At 46.0% G+C, this 24,424-nt stretch overlaps 1 protein-coding gene across 1 annotated transcript in view; it reads left to right on the top strand.

The window, feature by feature from the left end:
- Positions 1-24,424, top strand: part of LOC141085328 (sialic acid-binding Ig-like lectin 13) — a 123,144-nt gene that overhangs the window by 9,512 nt on the left and 89,208 nt on the right. The window contains exon 2 of the mRNA XM_073570614.1: positions 17,130-17,245. Within this exon, the coding sequence (XP_073426715.1) occupies positions 17,188-17,245 (58 nt within the window). The 5' untranslated portion in view covers positions 17,130-17,187. The remainder of the gene's footprint in view (positions 1-17,129; positions 17,246-24,424) is intronic.

Genomic DNA, 24,424 nt, shown 5'->3' with positions numbered 1-24,424 from the left:
TAATATTGCTCCAATGTACAAGAATATAACTACTATAATACTGCCCCTATGTGCAAGAATATAACTACTATAATACTGCCCATATGTACAAGAATATAACTATTATAATACTTCCCCTATGTGCAAGAATATAACTACTATAATACTGCCCCATGTACAAGAATATAACTACTATAATACTGACCCCTATGTACAAGAATATAACTACTATAATACTGACCCCTATGTACAAGAATATAACTACTATAATACTGACCCCTATGTACAAGAATATAACTACTATAATACTGCTCCTATGTACAAGAATATAGCTACTATAATACTGTCCCCTATGTACAAGAATATAACTACTATAATACTGCTCCTATGTGCAAGAATATAACTACTGTACTATAATACTGCTCCTATGTACAAGAATATAACTACTATAATACTGTCCCCTATGAACAAGAATATAACTACTGTACTATAATACTGCTCCTATGTACAAGAATATAACTACCATAATACTGTCCCCTATGAACAAGAATATAACTACTATAAAGATCTTTTTATTTAAAAACTGACAGCATTATATTACAGAAATATTACATTAACCCTTTACCTCCAAGGGTGGATTGCACGTTCATGACCGGGCCAATTTTTACAATTCTGACCACTGTCCCTTTATGAGGTAATAACTCTGGAACGCTTCAATGGATCCCGGTGGTTCTGACATTGTTTTCTCATGACATATTGTACTTCATGATAGTGGTAAAATTTCATTGATATAACTTGCGTCTATTTGTGAAAAAAATGGAAATTTGGCGAAAATTTTTAAAATTTCACAATTTTCCAACTTTGAATTTTTATGCCCTTAAATCACAGAGATACGGCACACAAAAAGTTTAATAAGTAACATTTCCCACATGTTTACTTTACATCAGCACAATTTTGAAACAAAAATTTTTTTTTGTTAGGAAGTTAAAAGGGATAAAAGTTGACCAGCAATATCTCATTTTTGCAACACCATTTTATTTTTACGGACCACATCACATTTGAAGTCACCTTGAGGGGTTTATATGATAGAAAATACCCAAAAGTGACACCATTCTAAAAACTGCACTCCTCAAGGTGCTCAAAACCACATTCAAGAGGTTTATTAACCCTTCAGGTGCTTCACAGGAATTTTTTGAATGTTTAAAAAAAAAAAAATGAACATTTAACTTTTTTTCACAAAAAAATTACTTCAGGTCCAATTTTTTTTATTTTACCATGGGTAAATTGGACTGCAAACGTTATTGTGCAGTTTGTCCTGAGTATGTGTAACGTTTTTAGGTAAAACTACGTCAGAGAGTGGACCCTCTGGATCGCGGATCCGGAGCCCCTGGGCCGAGCACGCCAGGTGAAGACCGACCCCTATACAGGGATCGTTTGGGGCAGGACCACAGAGGACGGAGGCGCGACAGCCGGAACCAAGAGGGACGGCTCCACGGACATAAGGGGGCTCGGAAGACAGTGGGCTTAGATACGGCCAGGGACCGGAAGCACAGAGGAAACACAATACGGGGGTACGGCAAGAGGACTGGCCTGGGCTGACTGGAGACAGAGGGAGAGGAACACAGAGGATAGCAGGGGAGCAGCGCCTGGACAGGCTGGAGAGAGGGGAAAACGAGACCGAGGACGGCAGGGAGGGAGAGCCTGGAGGGGCTGGAAGAGATCAAGGCAGAGGACGGAAGGACTACAGGTGTACTGTAGTGGCCAGAGGGTGCAGAAAGCTAAACAATCATCAGGCGTCCTCCTAACAGCGAGAACGCCTGAAGTATACTAACCCCCGGAAGTGCGTCCACCTGTCCTGCCCCTCAGCGCCGCCCACCGCTGGAGGGAGAGAGCGGGAGGGGCATGCGCGCGGCAGGGAGCGGGTGCCAGGAGCCGCTGTGAGGGAGAACGTGGGACGGGCGCGCGCCTGGACGGGGGCGCGCAGGTAAGAGGACGCTGCGGCGTGCGCTGCCGCTGGAGGGGCATCGGCGGGCATAGCCGCCGATGTCACAGTATGCTGATTCCTGATGTGTGGGGGGAACCACTGTTTCGGGGCATGGCAGAGCTCAGAAGGGAAGGAGCGCCGTTTGACTTTTTTGGCTGGAATTGAGATCGGAGCCATGTCGCGTATGGAAAGCCCCTGATGTGTCAAAACAGTGGAAACCCCCAACAAGGGACACCATTTTGGAAACTAGACCCCCCCAAGGAACTTATCTAGATGTGTGGTGAGAGCTTTGAACCCCCAAGGGCTTCACAGAAGCTTATAAAGCCGGGCATGAAAATAAAAAAAATCATTTTTTCCACAAACATGATCTTTTAGTCCCCAATATTTTTATTTTGCCCAGGGTCACAGGAGAAATTGGACCCCAAAAGTTGTTGTCCAATTTGTCCTGAGTATGCTGATATCCCATATGTGGGAGAAAACTACTGTATGGGCACACGTCGGGGCTCGGAAGGGAAGTAGTGACGTTTTGGAATGCTGACTTTGATGAAATGGTCTGCGGGTGTCGTGTTGCGTTTGGAGAGCCTCTGAAGTGCCTAAACTGTTGAAACCCCCCACAAGTGACCCCATGTTGGAAACTAGACCCCCCCAAGGAACTTATCTAGATGTGTAGTGAGCACTTTGAACCCCAAAGTGCTTCACAGAAATTTATAACGCCCGGGAGTGAAAATAAAAAAATTATATTTTTTTTCCACAAAAATAATATTTTTGCCCCCAATTTTTTATTTTCCTAAGGGTATCAGGAGAAATTAGACACCAAAAGTTGTTGTGCAATTTGTCCTGAGTAGGCTGATACCCCATATTTGGGGGTAAAACACTGTTTGGGCGCATGGCAGAGCTTGGAAGGGAAGGAGCACCGTTTGACTTTTTCAACGCAGAATTGGCTGGAATTGAGATCAGACGCCATGTTGCGTTTGGAGAGCACCTTATGTGCCTAAACAGTGGAAACCCCCCAATTCTAACTCCAACCCTAACCCCAGCACACCCCTAACCCTAATCTCAGCCCTAACCCTAACCATAGCCCTAACCCTAGCCCTAACCCTAATGAGAAAATGGAAATAAATACATTTTTTAAATATTATTTTTCCCTAACTAAGGGAGTGATAAAGGGGGGTTTGATTTACTATTTATGGCGGGTTTTTATGTTTGGCAGCTGTCGCACGCTAAAAGACGCTTTTTATTGTAAAAATAGTTTTTGCATCACCACATTTTGAGAGCTATAATTTTTCCATATTTTGACCCACTGAGTCATGTGCAGTCTTATTTTTTGCGGGATGAGTTGGTGTTTTTATTGGTACCATTTTCGGGCACGGGACATTTTTTGATCACTTTTTATTCCAATTTTTGCGACGCAGAATGAGCAAAAACCAGCATTTCAGGAATTTCTTTTGTGGGGTGTGTTTACACCGTTCCGCGTGTGGTAAAATTGATAAAGCATTTTTATTCTTCAGGTCAGTACGATTACAGAGATACCTCATTTATGTCTTTTTTATGTTTGGTGCTTTTATGCAATGAAAACAATTTTATATAAATAATTATTTTTGCATCGCTTTATTCTGCGAGTTATAACTTTTTTATTTTTTCACTGATGACACTGTATTGCGGCTCGTTTTTTGTGGGATAAGATGTCATTTACAGCGGTACCATGGTTATTTATACCTGTCTTTTTGATCGCGCGTTATTGCGCTTTGTTTGGCGATATGATGATAAAGCATTGTTTTTTGCTTTTTTTTTATTTTTATTTTTTAAGAGGTTTGCTAAAGGGGTTAACTAGTGGGACAGTTTTATAGGGTGGGTTGTTACGGACGTGGCGATACTAAATATGTGGACTTTCATTGTTTTTTTTTATTTCCAAAAAATGAATTTATTAGGGAATATTTTGTTGGTTTTTTTTTATTTATTTAGCGATTTTAAAAAAAATTATTTTTACACTTTTTTTTCAATTTATTACATTGTCCCGGGGGGGGGGGGGACATCACTGTCATGTGTCAGATCGCTGATCTGACAGTTTAGATAACACTCTGTCAGATCAGCGATCTGACAGGCGCTGCAGAGGCTTCCTCACTACCTGTCTCTGCAGACACTGAGGAAGCCGCCTCCCTGCAGGCCCCCGATGGTCCCTGTGGCCATATTGGATCCGGGGACCTGCAGGGAAGGAGGCCCCCAGAGCAGCGCAGCACATCGCGCTGCACTGGGGTCTCAGGGAAGCATGGAGGGAGCCCCCGCCCTGCCGATGCTTCTCTAAACTCCCGGTACACTGCGATAATGTTTGATCGCAGCGTGCCAGGGGTTAGCGTGCTGGCGGTGGTCTGTGACCGCCCCTGACACATAGTGCCTGGTGTCAGCTGTGATAATCAGCTGACACCCAGCCATGATCAGTGGCGGCCCCCCGGGTGCGCCGCTGATCACTTAGACATACTATTCCGTCCCCGGTCATAGGGGCCTGGGTACTGTAGACTGTATAGGACGTCTGATGTCAGAAAGGGGTTAAAATCTCAAAACAATAAATAAAGAAAATAAATATTGTGTGGTTAGATCTCTTACACAATAACATTAGCAAACATTGACAAATCCCGAAAAATGGATGTTCCTCCAGGCCATATTACCTGGGATACTCTTTATATCCTTCTTATATACAGCCTTGAGACTTTCTAGGATCTTATACCTGACAGTATCACAGGACAGGAGTTCCTTATTGATGAGCATGTAGCACTGCGCACACCACAGATGGTAGATGGTCACCACATTTCTTATATACAGGGAGCTTCTGTTTATGCCCTGAGCTCAGGTTGGAAGTTTCCATACAGCAGCTGACCATACGACTGTCTCATCAGGTGAGGTAACTTTAGGGATGAAGACACAGACTCTCATACCTGCATACTAAAGAAACACTCCAGCAGATGTTCTGAGCCATCTAGGGCCTGGGGCTTAATCTGTACCATGACAGTCAGTTCTTAAAGGGGATGTCACAGCAGCAGTGACCTGGTCCGTAGCCCTGGGCGTGCAATGAAAATAAACATGATGACGATTTTAGAGAATAAAGATGGGTACAATCCATGACATCACCCGTGGTGTTTGGCAAGAAAGGTTATAGCCAACACTGTAGTTCAGATCCACTGGGACAATTGTTAATGCAGCAGAGTTGGTACAGCTCTCCATGGGTAGAGCTAAGCCCCAGAGCAGTTATAGGTGTAAAAGATGATGGTGGATGTAGTTGTGGTGCAAGGCAGGTGACACTGAAAATAAGTCAGAGGACACAGTGGGGTGCAGTCTTCACACTTTTACTCACAGTTATTCCAGTTACAATCCCCAGCCGGGGTGCTGTGTCCTCTGGGTTGATAGCCCAGCCAGCTCTCGGGTAATTTGGGGTACACCATGTCAGAACCCCCTTCAGATGTTCCTTTCCTGGCCTTTTCATTGCACTGGCTCCCTCCTCTCCTGCGCCTTCATACACAGTGTCCCAAGCCAGCAGCCCTGGATCTTGTCAGGCAACGTACTCTAGGTCTCCTTGATCCAATCTGGCTGCCTTTTCAGTGAATGTGTTGGATGTGGCTGCATCACATGCAGATACTGCAACCTCCGGTTAGCTAGCTGAGTCCATAGTTTCTCCACTAGTCTGGGGCCGATCCCCTACTGTGAACTGAACCATCCACCTGACTATGGTCGGCGTGGATATGGGCCCCACGGGTGGTTCCTCATTACTCATGCCCCTAGGACCACTTCTTCCACTGAAGCTTATCTTTCTGTTCTTCTGTCTTTCCTTTCTCTCTTTCTACTGTCATCTGATCTAGGAATGAGCTCCTCTCTCCTCAAGTTCCCAACACCAACTGAACACATTCACTCCATTTGTTTCTTCCTTCAGCTCCCCCTGCTGTTTACTCCACCCATACCCACTGCCTAGTCCCTCCCTACACCTGAGAGATCTGGTGTTGGATGCAAGTGTGTGAGTTCTGTTTCTGTGTGGTGTTCCCTCCTTACCTGGGAGCGGAATACCAGACCTCTGGATGAGGTGCAGTACCTCTGTGGTGACTGAACCCTCAGGGGCGCCATCCATATGAGGGAGATAGACAATGTTTCTCCTGACCACATTCACTCTGTTACCCCACAAAAAGTGAAAGAAGACATTAAGTCTGGGGAGCAACGTATCTGGCACCGGGAACACCACAATGATATAGAGGAAGAGCGGGAGCAGGAAGGTCTTCAGCAGGTGGATTTTCTCTGATGCATCAGCTTCCAGTGTCTCCAGCTCTGCACCTTCCTCTCACACACCACCATCTTCTTCTCCCAGTTCACCTTCCCATCATCTACAGCACCAAACACAACTCCCAGAATCTTTACTTTATATGATCCTGCGCTGTTCTGAAAAGCACAGAGAAGACATCACGGTCGCTCCCCAGCTACAGCGCCTCGCTATTCTCCATGTTCACAGAGGAGTTCGATATATTGGAGAAGGCTGTGATCTCCTGCTGTAGAGCCACACAGTCATCTCTAGAAGACACCATAACCGACACATCATCCGTATAGCCACAGAACTTTACCTCCTCCACCATACTCTGCAGGTGGCACCTCAGCCCTGTGAAATCTCTATGATCCTGCACTTAATAATAATAATAAAAATAATAATAATCTTTATATAGCGCCAACATATTCCGCAGATCTTTACATTTTAACAATTTCACAACACAAGTCATAAGTAACAACGTTAACAATACAATAAGCAAGGTTTCACATTAGCATTTTATTACGCAGCGCGTCGTGCGCTATTAGGCGCATGCGTAATGCTCCCCTATCTTTAACATGGCGGGCGCATGGTCTAGCGCTTGCACGCGTTCATCAGCGTTTTCGTGCGCTGCGCTTTTTCCAGGTGTGCGCCCAGACGCTACGTGTAGCATTCTTTGTTCCGCCCAACCTCGTCAAAAAAGCACATGCGCACGGAATGCACCAAAAAAATCACATTACAGTCTATGGGGTCACAGACATGCGCTTGGTAATGCGCACGGCAGCGCTTTTGAGGGCGTATGATTTTTGAGTAAACAATGTCTAGACACTTGTTTAAACCACCCCCTACACAAGAAACATTGCTTGGGAGGAGTGTAGATAAAAGAAGGGGTCTGCTCTGTCAGACCACTACTCTACAGACAGCCTGCAAGAGACAAGACACTCAGCAAGAGACCAGAGCCATATTTGGATCAGACCTGCTTCATCAAGAATGTGAGTATTCTTAAATCTAATGTCTGCCTGTCCTTTCAAATGTATTATGTACTAATGCTTTGTATTTTTTTAATTGCACCATGTCATCTGGATCGGAATACTCACCATTAGAGTTGAGCGAAACGGGTCGAAAAATTTCAAAAGTCGCCGACTTTTGGCAAAGTCGGGTTTCATGAAACGAAACCCAACCCTAGGATGAGGTCGGCCACGAGGTCGGCGACTTACGCGCCAAAGTCGCGTTTCAAAAGTTTGTTTTGCACTCTTTTTCAGCCAATCAGGATCCACGGACACTGTGGGCAACGTGATGACATAGGCAGGGGTCACCACCATCTTTCAGAAGGGCATGCAAGTGATTGGCTTGCTTTGGTGTGTGTCACAGGGGGTATAAAAGGGCGTGCACGCCGACCGCCATCTTACTTCTGCCGATCTTAGCATAGGGAGAGGTTGCTGCTGCTGATTCTGTAGGGAGAGCGTTAGGCAGGGAAGAAGAAAAAAAAACTGCTTCTGCTGCTTGCGAGTTTGCCTGTACAACACACCAGTCACTGTGTGTGCAGTGCAAGGGGAGGCTATATTGTGGTGGATCAGCGGTATTGGTTGTTAGGCTGCCTTCTAAGGCTTCCTGACAGCTTCATTGCTGTTTACCCACTGCTCTGCAAACTGCTTTTTTAAAAGCAATCCCAATTTTTTTTTTTGTCCTGCTGAGGTACTGAGCGTGCATTTTTTCACACCATACAGCGGTGCACACTCCTCACACAGTACCGTGTAACGGCTGTTATCACAGCCACAGTGAAGCTATCTGTGTGTCACTCTGTGAGAATAAGTCGAGGACATGTTCCGTTCTTACAGACCTGCACCTTCTAGTTTTGTCTAGCTTTCAGACAGTTAAATATATTTGCTGTTTGATCACATTCAAAACTATAGAGAGACAGCGTGTGTCAGTCTGTATACTTAAAAAACACGGAGCTTGACAATTTTACGGACACCGGACAGCCGTGTACGTGCACGCTCCTCTCAGTACCGTGTAACGGCTGTTATCACGGCCACAGTGAAGCTATTTGTGTGTCACTGTGGAAGGATAAGTGGAGGACTTGTTCCGTTCTTACAGACCTACACTCTAGGGAGATTCCTATTCTGCCCAATTCTATATACACCTTGTAGTTTGTGATACACTAGCCAATTTCTGCCTGTGACATAGTGCTGTGATATTCAGTGGGCCTCACACAATCCAAAAGTGTCCAGTGTCCACTAGTGTGTGCAGAAATTCAAAATCTCCGTGATCCTGTAGTCACTTTTTTCACACCTGTGCCATCGAGCCTGTGACATAGCGCTCTGATATTCAGTGGGCCTCACACAATCCATAAGTGTCCAGTGTCCACAAGTGTGTGCAGAAATTCAAAATCTCCCCTGTCCTATAGACACCTTGTACCTTGTTTTACATTACTATATAGTTTGTTGGATTTTGTCTACATTTCTACCAAAAATGAGGAAGGCTGGTGGAAGAGGCCGTGGAATTGGGCAGGGGTTGGCAGCTGGTAATGATGGTGTTGGTGGTGGATCTGATGGTAGTGGCAAAAGCAAAATAGGACCGAATGCAGGAGGTGTTGAGCCTGCGTCATCGTCTGGCTCCACAAGGCCTCAAAGGCTTACTTTTCTAGGAGTTGGCAAACCGCTTTTAAAGCCAGAGCTGCAGGAAAAAGTTTTGGCTTACATTGCTGACTCAGCCTCCAGCTCTGTCGCCTCCTCTTCTGAAGTTGTAAAAAATAAAAGCACTGAGTCGTCATTGGAGGCTCATGTTCATGAACCACACCTTTCCTTGTGTCCTTCACCCCAACCAAGATTGAAGGATGATGCAGGCCATACTACTGATTACTCCATGGAGCTGTTTTCACATACCATGCCTGGATTATCAAGTGAAATGGTGAATTTCCCAGGCCAAGATGAATCTGACATGGAGTGCACTGATGCACAGCCACTGATAGATGATTCTGCTGGTACATTCACTCAGAGCACTACATTGTCCTCGCAGTGTACAGAGCCAGATTCTGACACTGATGAGACTCAGGTGCCCCTTCCCGCACACTATACCACCATACACGGTGACACAGAGGAAGGTGCACATGACATTGAAGAGGAGGTGATGGATGACCCAGTTGTTGACCCAGATTGGCATTCATTGGGGGAAGAGGGTGCTGCTTCCAATAGCTCAGATGAGGAGCATCCACAGCAGACATCGACATCGCAACAGCTGTTATCTGGCAGGCACGGAGCACTCCAAAGACAGGTTCCAAACATCAAAAGAGTTGCTGGACAGCTTGTCCAGAGGGTCAAAATATCACAGCGTGCTAGGCCGCAAAATGTCTTCCAAAGTAGGAAGAGTGCAGTGTGGCACTTTTTTGAACAAAATCCTCATGATCAGGCCAAGGTTATCTGTAAGAAGTGCGCAAAGACCTTTAGCCGAGGGAAAAATCTGAAAAATACCAGTTGCATGCTTAGACATTTAACCACCATGCACTTGCAAGCGTGGACACAACACCAAACCTCAAGTACCATATGTGCAACTGATCACAAAGAAGGTAGTCAGCAATGCTACATTGTTTCCCCCACTGTAAGCCCACCGGTCAGCACAGCAGCAAATGTTGAGGTGTCGTTGCAAGGCCACAGCAGTCAGGGAATCCCACTGTTATATCAACGAAATACTGAATCTAGGCCATCAGAAAGAACAACAACTCCATCACCATCATCAACCCTCTCTCAGTCCGCCCTGTCCACCGCTACTTCCACCATATGCAGCTCTCAAGTCCAGCTCACCCTCCCAGACACTATGAGTAGGTCAAGAAAGTACTCAGTCTCTCATCCGCGTACACTGGGTTTGAACGCCCACATTGCCAAACTAATCTCGTTTGAGATGATGCCCTATCGGTTGGTGGAAAGCGCAGCTTTCCGCGAACTCATGGCCTATGCAGTACCACGCTATGACCTACCCAGTCGCCACTTCTTCTCTCGCAAAGCCATCCCAGCCCTCCACCATCATGTGAAAGACCGCATTGTCCATGCACTCAAGCAGTCAGTGAGTGGAAAGGTTCACCTCACAACTGATGCATGGTCCAGTCGGCATGGCCAGGGCCGTTACGTGTCCATCACTGCGCACTGGGTTAATGTGGTGGATGCAGGGTCCACAGGGGACAGCGGTGGTGGGACAGTGCTGCCTAGCCCATGGTATAGGAAACAGTTGGCTGTAGGCGTTCGACCCTCCTCCTCCTCCTCCAGAAGCGAAAGCTCGTCCACAGAGCGCAGTCGTACGAGCACTCCATCTGCAGCTGCCACTGTTGCACACGAGGTGTCCCCCTATCGAGCAGCTAGTGGAAAGCGTCAGCAGGCTGTGTTGCAGATAATGTGTTTGGGTGACAGATACACCGCCGAGGTGCTGGCCGAGTACTTGACGCGACAAACTGAGTCATGGCTGGGCAGTGTACATCTTGAGGCAGGCAAGGTAGTTAGTGATAACGGCCAGAATTTTGTGGCAGCCATAGCCCTTTCAAAACTCAGCCACATACCTTGCTTGGCTCACACCTTGAACCTGGTGGTGCAGTGCTTCCTCAAAAATTATCCGGAGTTAACAGCCCTGCTCCAGAAGGTGCGAAGACTGTGCGCCCACATCCGCCGGTCGCCTGTACACTCCATTCGTATGCAGAAGCTGCAGCGATTGCTCCACCTTCCCAACCACCGCCTCATTATCGACATTGCAACTAGGTGGAACTCCACCCTGCACATGGTTGAGCGGCTATGCGAGCAGAGGCAGGCCATAATGCATTTGTGGGAGGATACACGGCCAGGCACTTTGAGAGCAGACATGGAGTTGACAGGTGTGCAGTGGTCGAAGCTGAAAGACCTCTGTAAAGTCCTTCAGTGTTTTGAGGAATGCACACGGCTGGTAAGCGCAGACGACGCCATCCTAAGCATGAGCATCCCACTTATGCGTCTGCTCATGCAAACTTTGACGCACCTTAAGGAGCAGGCGTCTGCAGCCAATGTTGACGAGGAGGGAATCCTTCATGACATTCAGCCATTGTCTGCTCAGGGACCTCTCCTGGACGAGGTGGAGGAAGAAGAGGAGGATGATGATGGGGATGATTACTTAGGGGAGGAGGATGCATCTCGTGGGGCAAGTGAAAATGTTGGCGTGGCAAGGTCTGGTACAGGGTTTGTGCGTGACTGGAGGGATGTGGATTTGCCAGAAAGTGCTCCTCCAACCAGCACTCGCAGTGCATCATTGACACCGGGAACATTGGCCCACATGTCAGATTATGCCTTGCAGATCCTAAAAAGGGACCCCCGCATTGCCAAAATGATGAACGATGACGACTACTGGTTGGCCAGCATCCTGGATCCACGCTATAAAGGCAAATTACAAAACATCATGCCACAGGAGAACCTTGACCTAATATTGGCTAATAAACAAGCAACTCTGGTAAATCGGTTGCTTGAGGCATTCCCAGCACACAGCAGCGGTGATGGTTCTCACACGAGCCGTACGGGCCGGGGGCAGCTTGGCAGAGGTGTTCGTGGTGCACACAGCAGAAGTGGCGTTGGAGACAGGGGTTTCATGACAATGTTGTGGACTGATTTTTCAAGTACCGCTCACACAACTGGTAATACTGCATCGATGGAAAGTGACAGGAGACAGCAGTTGTCAACTATGGTTACAAACTACTTTTCCTCCCATATGGATGTTCTCCCACACAGGTCATTCCCCTTTGACTATTGGGCCGCTAAACTGGACACCTGGCCTGAATTGGCACAATATGCCTTACAGGAGCTCGCTTGCCCAGCTGCAAGTGTGCTATCGGAAAGAGTCTTCAGTGCAGCTGGATCAATCCTGACAGAAAAAAGGACCCGTCTGTCAACCCAAAATGTGGATGATCTAACCTTCATTAAAATGAACCAAGCATGGGTTTCCAAGGATTTTGTCCCACCTTCCCCTGATGACACATAGGGTGACAGAAAAATGGCTTGCTTTGGTCCACCTCTTCCTGGGACTTGACCTATTTCGCCTTTTGCATCAGCTGAATGTCCAACATCAACATATGCCACTTTCTAAAACTCCCTAACTGTGCTGCCTCCCCCCCCATGGCCGTGGTCACCACCTAGCGCACGACACCGTGCAAGTGCCGTTGCCCTGGACAGGTGGGTAGGCCGACTCTTGGGCGCGGGCACTGGCACAGGGTCCCTCATAGTGCAATCAAGTGTCTCTGACGGTGGTGGTGCACACCCGCCGTCAGACACACCAGCGCCCAGTGCCAGTACCGACGCCCATGAGTGGGCCCCCCTTGCTTGGGCAGGGCCCCAGCATTTCCAATCTTTACCTCTCCCTGCTCCTCCGCTGTGTAGTCTGGGCCGTCAAATCCATACTGTGCCTGACACCGTCTGAGCCTGCCTCCTGATGTATAGACATATATTTTGAATGTGTACACTATGCTATCCATACATGTTATCCGGGGATACGGTACCCTTTCTCACCTTTGTGCTATCACGTGCAATCCATACTGGGCCTAACACCGTCTGAGCCTGCCTCCTGATGTATAGACATATATTTTGAATGTGTACGCTATGCATACATGTTATCCGGGGATACGGTACCCTTTCTCACCTTTGTGCAATCACGTGCAAGCCATACTGGGTCTGAGAACGGCTGGCGAGCTGTTAAGCAAGCTACAGCACCTGTGGTTTGCACACGTAAGTTTTTCATTTTTTCAGGAATGATGGTTAGGCCTAATTCCGGAACTGCGGTTGACCTGCACTTACTGGGAAATCATCGTTCGCGGGTAATAATTGTAATCACAGATCCCCATCACTAACGTTGTTCAGCGGGTTATCTGCACCTGTAAGCGACAAACGCTGGCCTTTTCAGTGTAGCGCACATGCAGCCACGGACATGTAAGGGCATGACACACCAGTTATTGGCCAATCTCATGTGCCAGAGCCTCACGTGTCCCTCTAGTAAGCCGGACTCGGACCGCGGGGCATGACGGAGTCTCGTTCGTTAACGGAATTAAGCTTGCAATGTGTGCATCTTTTCTGTAGCTGGCATGGTTGAGGTTTCCCAGGTGGAGTCGAATTAAACCGTAGGCTCCACTCCTGGTGGTGCCCTTCTGGACATTCCTTTAAGGTTCAGCTTTGCAACCATACTGCCCACGTAAAACAAACACTTTGCCTTCATGAACGCTGTTTGGACGGTCATGACTCGTGGGAATAACGCCGCCCAATCAGTTAACCTGCTAGAGAGATCCTTCGTTGCTCCCAAGCATGACATCACACTCCCTAGGAGGAAGGTAATGCCACTGTGGCGACCGTACTCCTGGGGGCGACACAAGTGCACTGATGCCCAGCCACTGCTCGATGAATCTGCTGGTACATTGACCCAGACCACTACATTCCCCTCGCACGCTACACGGCCTGAATCTGACCCTGATGAAACTCAGGTTACCCTTCCCATATACAGTTCCATTTTACACGGTGACAAAGAGGAAGCTGCAGATGAAAGTGCAGGTTCGGCCCACCCGCCATCAGACACACCACTGTACTATCAGGGGCCCTGTGCCAGTGCCGTCGCCAACGAGTGGGCCCCCCCTGCTTGCTCAGGATCACAGCACTTGCAAGGTTGAAATACTGTGCAGTGAGATGGAAGATGGGGACGACGAGGAGTCCAGACTAGTACAGGGATTCCCTAGCGAGGAGACTTATTTGATTGTTTTCAATGTTGGGACAGCAATTTTTGGGGAGCACTATACTCTGGAGAATGATAGATGGGGCCCACCATACACTGGAACATTCCAAAGGTGGACATCAGACACTGAAGCAGCATTTACAGGGCCCATTATACACTAGAGCATTAGAAATGGGGCCCATTATGCTTGGAGCATTATTTGGGCCCATAAGACAGTGGAGCTTCATCCATGGGGACCAACATATGCTGTAGCATTATGTGGAGCTCATCATATACTGTACCCAAATAACCCCCATTTTTCAGTGCGTAACTTGTATTATGAAGTTAATTAAGGTTGACAAGCTTAAGTACTAAGAATTGATGCTTTTGGCATTCAAATGGGCACTGTAGGTGTGTTTCCTGTCCTCTCACTGACGACTTTTATTCCCCATTGACTTACATTGGGTTTCATGTTTCGGGACGACCCCGACTTTTCCCTATAATCGGCCGATCTTGCTCGACCCGACTTTTGGAAAAGTCGGGTTTCACGAAACGAAACTCGACCCTAAAAAACCAAAAGTCGCTCAACTCTAGTGATGAGATCTAGCTGTCCAAAATATGCTTTGGGAATTTTGTGCTTTACTATATATACCTTGTATCTGGTGATACTGTACCCTTTTTCAACATTTTAGATTGTTGTCGAACCCATACTGGCCATGACAGCGTCTGTGTCTGCCTCCTCAAATATATACGTAGATTTTTAATGTTGAAACTATACAATATATCCATGTTATCTGGTGTTAAAATGAAACTCCACACAGGACCGAGGGTTACTCAGTACCAGGCCTTTCAGGCTCTTTTAAGAGGGAAGTATGTCAAGGTGGTGATTGGGACCCGGTCCGTGGCCCTGGGTGTCCAATAAAGAAGATGACAGTTCAGATGAGGGGGAAGATGGTATGATAATTAATTTGGAAAAGGGGGAGTGTGACACCACCTGTGGTACTCGGATAGGGTAGCCGACGCTGCAATGCAGATCCTCTGGGCCGGTGTTAAAGCAGACAAGATGATGAAGCTCTCCACGGGCAGAGCTGTATCCCAGGGCACTTGAGATGGTGTTTGTTAGCCGTTGACGGTGATGGTGAGTGTAGCGTGTGTAGCAGGCAAGTTGTAAAAGACACCAAGGACACAGTTGAGTGCAGTTTCTGTGTTTTTCCTCAAAAGTTCTGTGCAAAAGATGACCCGCTTGGTACTGTATCATCCGAGGGAGGGGTCCGGCAAACTCCAAGGTAGTTTAGAAACACCTGTTCAAGACTCCTCCTTGTGTATCCTTTCTAGGCCGTGTCTCTGTGCTGATCTCTCCCTTCCTTCCTGCTGTGTGCCTTCGCAAACAGTGTCCCAAGCCAGCAGCCACGGATCACACCGGGCGACGTGGGTCAGGCTCTGGGGTCCTTTATTCCAACTGCTGCCTTTTTGAGTATTGAATGTGGCTGCGAGTGAGGCACTTAAAGTTACCTCAGCCTCCATCTTTCTAGCTGAGCCCTGCATTTCTCCACTACCTTCAGGAGCCACCTTCCCCAATGAGGCCTGGTCCTTCCTTCTCCAGAAACGGCCTTCACAGGTGGCTTACTGCACTTCCCATGCCCCAAGCACCCCTTCCTTCCAGTCTAGGAGCTTGGACAAGATTTTTCTCTCTTCTCTGACCCTCAGCCCTCTCACAGCAATCCTGCTCTTACTCTGTCCTGTCACCGACTGACAACTCTCTAGAAAGATCCATTTACCTCAGACTAGCTCCTCCCACCAACTGTCACCTTGCTCTCTCTGATTGGATGCCCACAATCACTCCACTACCTAAGCTCCTCCCACTGTACCTACCTTCCACACTAACCCCCAGCACCCTTTCCTAGTCATTATGGGATGAGGCCATCCTCCCGCCGGGTACACCCTGAAAGCACTGACTAACTAGTGTGTGTGTTGAGTGCAGGAGTCCTGAGTGGTGATCCCTCCTTACCTGAGGGTGGGATACCACACCTTTGGATGAGGTGCAGTACCTCTGTGGCGACCGTACCCTCAGGGGCACCATAGTACCCTTTCTCAATTTTCTATATTGTTGTCGGATCCATACTGGGGCTGAGAGCATCTATGTTTGCCTCCCAGTGGGAATTTTATGGTGCTAGCAGTGATCTTATTGAGGTTGCGGCAGTTCATTGGGTCGCTTACAGTGATCTGCCCTGGTGCAGTGGCAAGTGGGATAATATATTTGGGGTTGATGTCAGATGTTTTCTGGCTGCTGACATCACACCCATGGGTTACTAATGGAGAGGTGTTTATATGATGCCCCCATTACTAACACCCATAGTCGGATTGTAAAAAATGCACAGCCTATTTTACCCATGTATTCACAAAACCAATTTATTCATAAATAACAAAAAAAGCAAAGTTGCAGTTATACTCACCTTTCTGCTGATAATCCATTGATGCCCATGTCCCACTGTAAATGACAAAAAAATAATAAAACACCATATTTCTCACCTGTCTAACAATAATCCATTAATGGCCATGTCCCACGGGGATCCGGATGTTTTGGAGTGGAGTCACATTCAAATCAATGGGTTGTCTGTGTAAAGGATGACAAGAAAGGTCCTCCTCCTCTGAGAGAGAGAGAAATACTCTTTTTAACATGTTTCCCCTTTGATGAGAATCATGTAAAGAGCATCCCAGTCTAGTAACCCAGAAGTATTCATCTGTTACTATGAAAAGGAAAATGGGATTTCTAAACCAGAAAGCCCCTTTAAAAATGATGTCTCACTTATATAATGTAAAGCATCACCAAGATTAGCCTGACCACTACTTGTTCCACTACTGAGATCCCCAGCGATCAACTGGAATATGCAGTAGCAAGTATTCAATTCCCCTGCAGCACCACCGCAGGAGAAATTAAGCATTACATGCCAGCTAATGAAATGAATTGTAATGTTCTGGGTCCTCTAATGGGAAAGGCACTTTTGTAGCTGTTCTCTATTCTATTAATCCCTAAATCCACATCTTGTTACATACTTGTTACATTGTGTACTGACCACCCATGGGAAAGATTGATCAAGGCAAATGATTGGAGGAAATCTTTGTCTTTTTGGTATTGTGTTTCATTCTATAATGCACTTATTGTATAATGAGTTACATTTCTACATTTTGTTGCAGTGACGTTGTGCTCGATGGAGCTGCAGTGAATCACGACTAAACAAGACTGAATGTCAGGATGATGCTGTTCAAGTATTGTTGGGTTCTTACCTTCCTGCTATTACAGATGTTTTCTTGTACGTATTACATAAGCCAAGATATTATTGCTCCAATTATAAATCCGCTCTAATACCTTGTGACATGCTGCTTTGTGTTTTCTGCTGAAATCCCTTACAATATCTATATACTGTATGTAAAATAAACCTTATATATGGGTAATTGTGCACTTATCAATGGCGCAGAACAAGCATACATAAAACTGTCATAGTCCTTATCAGAGGAAAGTGTCCTGTTCCAGAACTTGCACTTCCCATTTCCCTGCCCCTGGTTTCAGGTAAATGTTTGGAAACATTCTAAATCAACAGATAAAAGAAGAAAGGGAAGAGGGGTAGGAGGGAGATTCAGCTGCAGCTTCTCATCTTTAGGCTGGATGCAGTCAACAGGGAAAGATATGTTATCACAGCAGAGCTCTGATGTCACAAATGAAAGAGTCTGCCCATTCATCAAATGTGGAGCGAGAAGATTTGAATTTATGGAAAGCTGCTAAAGGAAGGAGTAGAAAACAAATCTGCAGGTTGCAAAAATTTATTTTAAGTTTTAAAACTCCTGCCAAGTTTCCTTGCTCTTTTTCTACTATAACCTCCATGATTAGTAGAACAATGCGGAATTATTGCCTACTGGACTACTAATGAGGACTGTCCATAACTACATAGCGCCATCCACACAGATGTGGTTGTGTCTGGTACTGTAGCTCAGCTCATTCATTTGAGTTGGGATATACTGTAGTACCTGACATAGACATGTGGATAAATTTTGCTTTGTCATTACTGCATTTATCGCTCTCTTTTCTGTTAATTGTTCTATTTCCCAAAGGAGTGACCCCATATTTAGGGTTGACCGGACTTGTGGAAGTTCGGATTCCTAGGGTTCGTTCAAACTTTGGTTTGGGTACCAGAACTTGACCCTAGACCAGAACTGCATACAAGTCAATGAGGACCAGAACTTTGGTGTTGTAAAATGGCAGTAAAATTGTCATAGTAAGGGCTAGGGAACTGAAAAGAAAAATAAGAAACAAAATGGGGGAAAGAGCAGGACAATTGCCCTGCAAAGAAAAGTGGATATGGAAATTACTTATAATAACATATAATAAATAAAACAATAATAATAATCTTTAACCAGGAGGTGGAGGTCCAAGTGAATGAGTGGAGCATTGCCTTGCATTTGAAGTTTACTGTATTTATTAATAAATGTAAAAATAAATGAAAAACAATGTGGGGACCACCTTATTTTAATAACCAGCCAAGGAAAAGCAGACGCAGACAGCTGTGAGATGGTCTTATTATTCTGGGACAGGGCCAATATTAGCCCCAGCGTTCTGTTTCCTGTTGTGAACACTTTTGACCTGGCTTCTGAGTTTGGGCTCCCTCTGGTGGTTGCTGCGGGTAACGAAGTTGGTTTGGATGCCAGAGGTCAATCACCTGAAGAGGATGATTGGAAGTCAGGTGTTGCAGACTGGGAAGATTTAAGTGAGCAGCCTTCCCTCAGTTGTTGCTGGTGATTTTGTTTCTTCCCGTGAACTTTGGAGGTCTGTTTGTTCCCTGCTTGGTTCTGCATCTTTCAGATAAGTCATTTGTCTGTTTTTGCCTTACTCTGATTTCTGCTTTGCTGTTGTGTGTTCCGCCTTGTTCCCTGCGGGGACCTGCGCAGGACCCCGTTCTATATGCTTCAGCTCATGTCAGTTTGTTCAGTATTTCTAATCCCCTGGCATATCAGTATCTTTTGCCTTGCTTCCAGTTCACACCAGAAATCTGATCTAGTGGGGGAGAGGTCGTGTGACCTCAGTATTTTTGCATATCAGACGTGTTGGATTTTTCTTAGGGTTTTTTGCATGATTGCAGACAGTATTCTTTCCTGTCCTATTATATCTAGACAGTTTGGGCCCCATCATTTGTTTACTCTATTTTCTGCCTGTGTTTGTGATTCATCTTGTCTCACCGGCAATATATGTTTGGGGGCTGTCTATTCCTTTGGGGTTCTACTCCGGGGCAGTTTCGCTTTCCCCTTTCTTTCTTTAGGCTTAGTTAATTCTTTGGCTGTGCCGAGGCGTCTAGGGCATCGTAGGTACGTCTCACGGCTAATTCTAGTTGTGTTGTCAGTTCAGGGGTCTGCAATCTGCTTAGTTACCAACCATTCTGGTTTTCTGGTTGCCTAGCCTATGCCCTGGCTATCCTCCTCGGTTACCGAATCATAACAGTTTCCCTTAGCTGGTTATTAAAAATGGGAGGACCCTTAAAAAATTAAGTTAAAGCAGAGAGCTGGGGGCTATTAATAGTGTTTGAAGGGCTATAGATATTGTCCTATTCCCAGCCTAATAAGACCAGCCCTCAGCCACCCAGAAATGGCACATTCAGTAGATGTGCCAATTCTTACACTTAGCCTCAGCTCTTCCCGATTACCCTTGTGTAGTTGCAATGGAATTGTGTGGTTGGTGTCAGCTGTGTAATGTACGCTGACATCAAGTCCATGGGTTAGTAATGGAGAGGCGTCTATCAGATACCCCCATTACTAACCCAGTAAGTAAAAAAGAGAAAAACACAAATAAAAAAAATCTTTGTGTGAAAAAAAGCTCCTCAACAGCTTCCCTGTTTCACACATTTCTCACATTTAAAAATATAACCCACACCAGTCAGTTGTAGTCCAAGCGGAGGTCCCTTGGCTAATTTTTTAAAATTAATTATTTATTTACTTTATACTGTCATGTGGTGCGCTGGCCAATCACAGCCATGCCATTGCTTGGTATGACTGTGATAGGGTAGGAAGTGCCCACACCCTTAAAGCTTGTTGATTGGCTTTAAGAAGTCTGTGTTCAGGGTTTGGCACTGGACCCCACTTTACCATTTGGGTTCGCTCATCCCTGCTCATATTATTTTGAGGGGCTTGGGGTTACAATTCACGTGAATTAATGAAAAAAAATACAATGTGGTTAAAATAGATACGCTGATGTTTTTCCTAGGACCTCTTTGGGAGTGCCCACAAATGAAACTTAATTGGCACCTTTTGTTCTGGGCTTATTAAATCCCATCTGTTGTGAGTTCATTTTCCCCTTCACCATTGAGGTCTGATGAACTCCCTCTTCTGGTGAAGGAAGGTAGTGAGGCTGATTACCAAACAACTGAGCAGAATGATGATGACTGGAATTGCTGACTGGATATAAGGCAGCCGACGCCCTTCTGCCTTGCGGGTGATTTCTCTGAGGGATTCTTGGAGACCAGTCTGATTCCTGCTCCTCAAAAGCTAAGTTTTCTGCTCTGCTTTTTGCATTTTTGTTTTGGCTTTGTTTTGCTGGATTTCTGCCATTCCCTGCTGAGGTGAGCTGAATTCCTTTTTGCTCTGTCTTCAGAAAATACCTGGGTACTGATATAGTCTTTTTGAAGCCTAGCGTCTTCAGGGCTTTTTCCCTATCAGTCTGTTGGCTCTTGTTTCGATAGGGTTTTGGCGGATTGCAGACAGCAGCTTTTCTATCCTGTCCTATTTAGTTAGCTTGGGCCCCATCATTTGCTCTGCCTATCTTTCTATCTGTGTGATTGATTTTTCATCTTGCTTCACCGTCATTATATGTTGGGGGCTGCCTATTGCTTTGGGGTCTGCTCTGGGGCAGTTTAGATTTCCCTTTCTGTCTTTAGGCTATGTAGTTCTCCGGCTGTGATCGAGGGGTCTAGGGCACCGTAGGAACCCCCCACGGCTACTGCTAGTTGTTGTTGTTAGGTTCAGGGGTCTGCAATCCGATAGATGCCAACTTCTCTGGTTTTCTGGACTTAGCTAGTATTTCTGTTTTTGCCTCCTAAGGTGACTCTTTCATAACAGAATCACCGGCCATACCGCAGACCCTAGGGTAATCAATAGCAGGAAAGAATTGTAAAAAAAAAAGTGTGTATATTTTTTCCTCTATATCTCTGAGGCCGTAGGGGGAATTTTTTTTTTCTCTCAATGGAGATAAAGCAATTGTCTGATCGTGTGGAGCAGCTCGCTGCAGAAGTGCGGGGAATTTCCGCCTACCTTGCTCATTCACATGCTGCTGAACCAAAGATCCCTACTCCTGATGTGTTTTTTGGGGATCAGTCTAAATTTTTGAATTTCAAAAATCATTGTAAATTATTTTTTGCCTTGAAGCCTAACTCGTCAGGGAGCTCCACGCAGCAGGTTAAAATTGTCATCTCTTTGCTGCGTGGTGATCCCCAGGATTGGGCGTTTTCTTTGAAACCAGATGATCCTATTCTGACTAATGTAAACACATTTTTTCAAGCCTTGGGGTTGTATGACGAACCTAATGCTATTGATCAGGCTGAAAAGACCCTGTTGGCATTGAGCCAGGGTCGAGATTCTGCAGAATTGTACTGTCAAAAATTCTGAAAGTGGGCGGTCCTTACTACCTGGAATGATAATGCCTTGGCAGCTCTCTTTCGGAAGGGTTTGTCAGAAGCCATAAAAGATACTATGGTGGGATTTCCTGTTCCCTCTTGTCTTGACGATTCTATGTCAGTAGCCGTTCAGGTTGATCGGTGTTTACGTGAACGCAGGACTGCCCGAGAGGTGTTGCCACCTGTTGAACAAGTGTCTGAACCTATGCAATGTGATAGAGTTTTGTCCAGGGAGCAACGTCAGGAGTTCAGAAGGTGTAATAAGCTGTGTTTTTTTTGTGGAGATGCCTCGCATATTATTTCTGTCTGTCCTAAACGAGAGAAACGTTTTGTACACACGTTTTCTGTGGGTGGTGTTCAACCTAAGTTTCTTCTGGCAATTACTCTGATCTGCTCCCTGTCCACATTTTCCGCCAAGGCTTTTGTGGATTCGGGAGCAGCCCTGAACCTAATGGACTTGGATTTTGCTAAACGTTGTGGATTTCCGATGACACCTCTGCGGACGCCTATCCCTTTGAGGGGGATTGATGCTACTCCTTTGGCGAAAAATAAACCTCAGTTTTGGACCCAGGTAGTAATGCGGGTCGCACCAGACCATCAAGAAAATTGCAGATTTTTGGTGTTGCATAATTTGCATGATACCATTGTTCAGGGGTTTCCCTGATTGCAAATTCATAATCCAGTTTTGGATTGGAAATCTGTGTCTGTGGTGAGTTGGGGTTGTCAGTGTGCCCTTAGTGAGGCTCTGGTTTTTTCCACCTCTCCTCAGTCGCATGATGTTCCTGACTATTTGGCAGACTTTTATGATGTATTTAGTGAGAATGAGTCTGCGTCTTTGCCTCCTCATAGGAGTTATGACTGTGCAATTGAACTGAGCCCGGGGTGTAAATTTCCCAAGGGTCGGCTCTTCAATTTATCTGTACCCGAGCACGAGGCTATGCGATCCTATATTAAGGAGGCGTTGGAGAAGGGTCATATTAGACCATCCTCTTCACCCTTAGGTACCGGTTTTTTTTTCGTGGCCAAAAAGGATGGTTCATTAAGGCCTTGTATTGATTATCGTGCCCTCAACAAAATTACTATTAAATATCAGTATCCGTTACCCCTGATTTCGGATCTATTCTCTAGAGTTAAAGGTGCTTGCTGGTTTACCAAGCTTGACCTCAGGGGGGTGTATAATCTTATCCGCATTAAGCATGGGGATGAATGGAAGACGGCGTTTAATACTCCGGAGGGACATTTTGAGTACCTGGTGATGCCTTTTGGGCTCACTAATGCCCCTTCTGTCTTCCAGTGCTTCATGAATGACATTTTCCGAGACTTTGTGGATACATTTTTGATTATCTATCTGGATGATATTTTGATCTTCTCCAAGGATTGGGATTCTCATGTTTAACATGTTCGGACTGTGTTCCGGATCTTGAGGGAGAATTCCCTGTATGTCAAAGGATCGAAATGCCTTTTTGGGGTACAGAGGATTTCATTTTTGGGATTTATTTTGTCTCCGTCAACTATTGAAATGGACCCGGCCAAGGTACAGGCCATTTATGATTGGGTTCAGCCCACTTCTTTGAAGGCCCTCCAGAAGTTTTTGGGTTTTGCTAATTTTTATTGGAAATTTATAGCAAAATTTTCTAGTATTGCCAAGCCATTGACTGATCTGACTAAGAAGGGTGCTGATGTGTTGAATTGGTCTCCGGAGGCTGTTTCTTCCTTTCAGGAGCTGAAGCGAAGATTCACTTCTGCCCCGGTTTTGCGGCAACCTGATGTCTCACTCCCGTTCCAGGTAGAGGTGGATGCTTTTGAGATTGGTGCAGGAGCTGTTTTATCCCAAAAGGATCCTGTAACATCTAAAATGAATCCCTGTGCTTTCTTTTCCCGAAAGTTCTCTCCATCTGAACGTAACTATGATGTGGGGAATCGGGAACTGTTAGCCATGAAATGAGCATTTGAGGAGTGGAGACATTGGTTGGAGGGAGCTAAACATCAAGTCATGGTCCTCACTGACAACAAGAATTTGATTTACCTGGAGTCGGCCAAACGCTTGAACCCTAGACAGGCTAGGCCTTGTTTTTTACACGTTTTGATTTTGTGGTCTCTTTTCTTCCTGGCACTAAGAATGTCAAGGCAGACGCCCTCTCTAGGAGCTTCTTTGCTGATTCTCCTGTGGTGACCAAGCCTGGTACCTTCTTAGGCCCGATTTGAGACGTGCTCTGGCAGAGTTCCAGGAGGACAAACCTGAGCGTTATCCCAGTGGAAAGTTGTATGTTCCTGACCAGTGGAAGAAGAGAGTGATGTCTGATGTTCATTGCTCTGCATTGGCTGGTCATCCAGGTATTTTTGGTACTAGAGATCTGGTGAGTCGGTCTTTTTGGTGGCACGCCTTGTCTCGTGATGTCAGGAATTTTGTGCAGTCCTGTGGGACTTGCTCCCGGTCTAAACCTTGTTCTCGCTCTAGTGGGTTGTTGATGCCTTTGCCGGTCCCCAGGAGGCCATGGACCCATATTTCAATGGATTTCATCTCTGATATGCCTGTCTCTCAGAGAATGACTGTTATTTGGGTGATTTGTGATAGGTTCTCTAAGATGGTTCATCTTGTACCACTCCCTAAGTTGCCGTCTTCCTCTGAGTTGGTGCCCCTGTTTTTGCAACAGGTGGTTCGCTTGCACTGGATTCCTGAGAACATTGTATCTGACAGAGGAGTTCAGTTTGTGTCTAGATTTTGGAGGACTTTCTGTTCCAAGCTGGGAATTCAGTTGTCCTTCTCCTCTGCTTTTCACCCTCAGACCAATGGGCAGACGGAGAGAACAAACCAGACCTTGGAGTCGCATTTGAGAT

Source organism: Dendrobates tinctorius, unplaced genomic scaffold, assembly GCF_039654945.1.
Source record: "Dendrobates tinctorius isolate UK_male_01 unplaced genomic scaffold, ASM3965494v1 ptg000028l, whole genome shotgun sequence".
NCBI classification, from domain to species: Eukaryota; Metazoa; Chordata; class Amphibia; order Anura; family Dendrobatidae; genus Dendrobates; species Dendrobates tinctorius.
Note: the sequence above shows the minus strand (reverse complement) of the source record. Positions and strands in the feature narration are given on the sequence as shown.